Here is a 4,593-nt window from a genome sequence, read left to right as displayed (position 1 = left end):
TCGATGTATGTATATAGGCTATATATATAGTGTTTAAGTGTGGCAAACGTTCTTTAGTTTCCCAGTCACGTGACCGGTTTTCGACTAATCCCTTCAATTGAGAGAAGAGAGAAAGGTAATTTTAGACGATGTTGCGCTTGATTTAATTATCGAATTCGTGATTTGATTATGCTTCTCTTCAGCAGACAATATTCAGCTCGGTTTGGTTTAATAATAAACTCCCATTCTCCATCCCCATTTGAAGGAAGAAAAAAAAAACCGTNTAATCTATGTAAATAAATACAAAAAGATTATTATAATTGTTTAAATAAAAAAATATATACAGGAGATACTCTCATAAGTTTTAACACGAAAGTGTTTTTCTTTTTACAGTCAAAACTAACTCCACAAGAAAGACTAAAGAAAAGAATGCAAATGGCACTCAACAGACAATGTATATACATCAAGCATTTTAAATTCTGTTTTAAAAATATTCATATGTTTAGTGAGGCATTTATATTTAAACAATCTCCGTCTCTCTCTCTTTCAGACAAGGCGGATAAAAGAGCGCAAATGGAAAAATATGAGAAACAGCAACAAGAAAGACAGGTATTTTTACTTTTTCGGTTATTTGCTTTATAAAAATTGGTTTTAATTTTTTAAACTTTAATTAATTTTTATTTATTTTGTTGCTTATGTTCTCTTTAATAGGATAGAGCCGAAGAATTAAGAGAGATGGCAATACGAATGAGACAGAGGTGAATAAAAATTGATTTATCTGTAATTTTAAAATTTAATTCATTAAGTTTTCACCCGGAATATACTTTAGCTAAATAAAATTAATAATATTTTTAATAGATTTATAGATTTTCTTTAACATAGATAGCAAATTTAGTTTAAAATCTGGTAAGGTAACTTCTATATTTGATTATAGTCACACAATAATAGGAAAGTATTACTGTATGATAAAAGGATTATCCATTATCTGTTTATAACATTGTTGAAATTTATTATGGGAATTTTTTAAATTAAATTAACTTTTCCCTTTACAGAGAGAGAGAGAGGCGTCATAGAATGTTAGAAAGTGAACGCGAACCAGAAAGTGATTCTAGTTGGAACAGACATTCCGAACACTACGGAAAAGATGACGACCGTGAATTCAGAAGGAGAAAAGATGATTCCGACTCTCACAGTCCCAAATCCGGATACAGTCACAGGAGGAGCAGAAGTCGGAGTAAAGACAGAAGTCCTCGTAGAATATCTCCCCGTCGAAACTCTCCCAGGAGAACACCTCCGAGAAGATCCAAAGCAAGAAACCGAAGCCGCAGTCCCAGTCCGAGACAACGATACCACCAATCACACAGACACAGGTAGTTGCAGTTTATACGATAGCTTTACCAGTCAAGGTTTAAGAAAACATTAACCGTATTTCAAACTCTCTCTCGCAGTGCCAACCGTAGCAGTTCACGCACCTCCTCTCTAAGATCTACCAAACCGCTAGTCGACTACTGAAACCTATAACCGGGTTCGACCTAGAACACCGCACCTCGTACCCTCGATGCAGTGGAAATGTCCTAAATATACATAGAACAAATTGTAACTGACCAGCAACACAATTTTTTATATATAGTTAGTTACAACAGACTTTGTAAGATTGCACATAATATTTTTTTTTTCCTTTTTCCTCTAGTAAATTGATACTGGAACATAAATATTTTCTTCTCTATTTTGTGTAAGTTTGTTTTGTTAAAGTCAAAAACAAAAAAAAATAACAAAAAAATAAATACCATCATAAATCATTTGTATTATTTAGTTTAGGAAGATGGTACATAATTTTTTGGTGTAATTCATTTATAAATTTTGAAACTTTTATATATAAATAAAAATGTGTTGGTGTTTATCTCTCGTGTTTACCTTTGTTTTTATTATAAAGAAAATTAAATATCTAATTATTTTTGAATATATAGTAGTAGTAGTAATCCATAAATTTTTTTGCCCTTTTTAGTCGTCAGATGGCGCTGCGAGTTTCGTCGGGTAGTTTGTGGAATTTCTCTTCTGTGCGTTTTACTTTGGAAATAAAATAATAAATAATAAAATTAAAAATTCTTCTTTTGTAAAACTGTAGAAGAGAGAATAGGAGCGGAGCAGAAGGGAGAGAGAGAGAGCGGAAAAAAAAGTTGATGAAAGTTGAAAAGAAAATGTTTGGTGTAAATACAAAGAATTTGTAATTAAGTCAAAAGGACTCAAATACTAGAGTGGGGAAGAGGAAAAACCTACAAAGTTTTGCTTGATTAAATCTGCAGCCACGTTTCGCCCGAGACTTAATTAACTCCGTCTGAACGCTAATTTATACTCCCGAGTTCGGCTCTGGTGACGCGTGAACTACGTCATTAGCACTATCACGTGGTGCGTGACGTAACGAATTTCGGGGGATGGAAAGTTTCTCCGCGTTTTTCGGATTTTTGTTTAGAGGCGACCTGAACAAAACGGAAAGGTTTTAATTGTACAAAACGGAAATTTTCTGATTTATTATTAATTTTTTTTAATGCCGAGATTATTAATTAGCGCGTTAAATAGTTAAACGCGCCAGAAAAAAAATCGGGATTTTAGGGAAATTTTCATGTTTATTAAAAGAATAAATAGTATCACAAGCGATTTTTCTAGCGAATTGATATGCCGTATTTATATTTTTATAAGCATAAAAAAATAATAATAAAATTTTAAGGGGAAAGATTTACAGAAAGGGCGAATCAAAGTCGATCAAATTGTATATTTTTGGTATGCAGTAAACGATTTGTTTGTGATATATGATGCATTTTAATGGTGGCACTTGGCCCATCTGCATATGTGGAAATAGGAGTAACATCTGTGCCTCAACCACCAAACTTGAGACTTGCTCAGAAAATGCGATTACTGTTGGCATTCCCCGCTGTTTACCTGACATCTCTGTGGCAGGAATTTAATTATGGCACTTCACAATATGCAAATCCAACGTAGCAGTAATCTAATTGTAACACTACATACAATGTGTCATTTCGACTGACAATCTATGTGTCAACAGGATTCTGTCGCGCAGAACACGTGTCCAATCCACGTGATTAAACCAAAGTCATGAATTGCCCGGATGTGACTTAATTGAAAGGGTCTCGATAACTTAGACCTAATTGCCTCTAAGCCTTGTGTAAATATTGGTTCTAGAAACTGGTTCCTATATATTTAATTATTATCCCGGAGAGATGTGTATAAATATATGTTATATATGTGTGTATATATATTTATATATATTTTTTTTTTCGTTAGAAGGGCTCGAATCGCCTCTTCCTATCCCGGTCTCGTGATTTTCGCGAACTTCTCGTTAAGCGTGATTTTAAAAAATGGAGAATATTATTTAAGAATAAAATAAAAAAAACCGTTAAAAATGTGAAATCATAATGAAATTTACAATTGTTTTGGAGCGTTTAAATTCGAATCACCTTCACCAATTGATTGTAAAACGACCAATGTCCTATTCATTTCCTGATTTTTGTTTATTTCGTCTCGATTCAATTTTTCTCGCTTGAGTCACGTTATCAATTTTAATTCCCGTTTTATCTATAAAAACAACCGTCAAATAAATCAATAAAACGAATTAAACAGAAACAAATAAAACAAATCTAACCACCGAATAAATTTTACAACATAAATTCAAACGACACCATCGAAGCGCTCGACTTTAGACGTATTGATATAAATATAAATCAAGTTTTCGCCCGAATATCTCCTCTTTTTTTTTTTTTATTCATACTATTTATAAGCGCGTAACGGCTTTTATTTATTTATTTTTTCTTTTTTTGTAGNCAAGTTTTCGCCCGAATATCTCCTCTTTTTTTTTTTTTATTCATACTATTTATAAGCGCGTAACGGCTTTTATTTATTTATTTTTTCTTTTTTTTATATATATATAATAAATTTATTTTAAAAATAACCGTATAGACGAGAGAAGAGCTCTTACCAAAAAAAAATAAAAAACTTTCCTCTCAATATCCATCCGGGTATTACAACTGCTAATTTGCATATAAGCCGGGAAAGGAATGGCGACCGGGTAATAAGGCCTTCTATCTGTTAAGAGTAAGCATGCCTTTCGCTAATAGAGCTTACGTCGTAGGGGAAGTGCTGCTCCATTAAGGACCTTTGACCGTCGACAGCCGGTGATGAAAGTCAGATAGAGGTTAAAAAATCTACGAGCTACGAGCTCTGACAAATCCTCTTTCTGAAAGCTAATCCAGATAGACAGGGATGCTTGTGACAAGGTATGGGAGAAGCAAATCTCCCGTCTACTTTTGTGTAGAGTACGCGTCAATGTCGACCGAGTTGCGTGCAATTGCTTGGAAATGTCTCTCAGTGATTCTAAGTGAGCAAAAACCATAATGCTTCCAAAACAATAGTAATCCTTTGGATAGAATAAAGATTTCTTTCTTTCTTTCAACTTTTTATCCCCGAAAAAATAAAATAATATAAAATAGAAACTAAATGGAAAAAGGGCCGTGAAGGTAGGTATACACACGCGCACGTATATTACCTATATATATGACTTAAAAATTTAAATCTCTATCGATTTTATTATAGTAAAAAAAA

General features: G+C 33.0%; 1 protein-coding gene across 1 annotated transcript; it reads left to right on the top strand.

Moving 5' to 3' along the window:
- The first annotated feature begins 280 nt into the window (after window positions 1–280).
- LOC111618923 (RNA-binding protein 25-like) lies at window positions 281–1,771 on the top strand. Its single transcript, XM_023360552.1, has 5 exons — window positions 281–433; window positions 530–588; window positions 691–737; window positions 1,032–1,349; window positions 1,428–1,771. The coding sequence occupies exons 1-5, from the start codon at window positions 409–411 to the stop codon at window positions 1,489–1,491; spliced, it is 513 nt and encodes a 170-aa protein (XP_023216320.1). The 5' UTR covers window positions 281–408; the 3' UTR covers window positions 1,492–1,771.
- The last annotated feature ends 2,822 nt before the right edge of the window (window positions 1,772–4,593 follow it).

The sequence above is a fragment of the Centruroides sculpturatus genome, unplaced genomic scaffold (genome assembly GCF_000671375.1).
Source record: "Centruroides sculpturatus isolate CEXI.00-Female unplaced genomic scaffold, Cexi_2.0 scaffold58, whole genome shotgun sequence".
Lineage (NCBI taxonomy): Eukaryota > Metazoa > Arthropoda > Arachnida > Scorpiones > Buthidae > Centruroides > Centruroides sculpturatus.
This window is presented reverse-complemented; position numbering and strand designations above follow the sequence as displayed.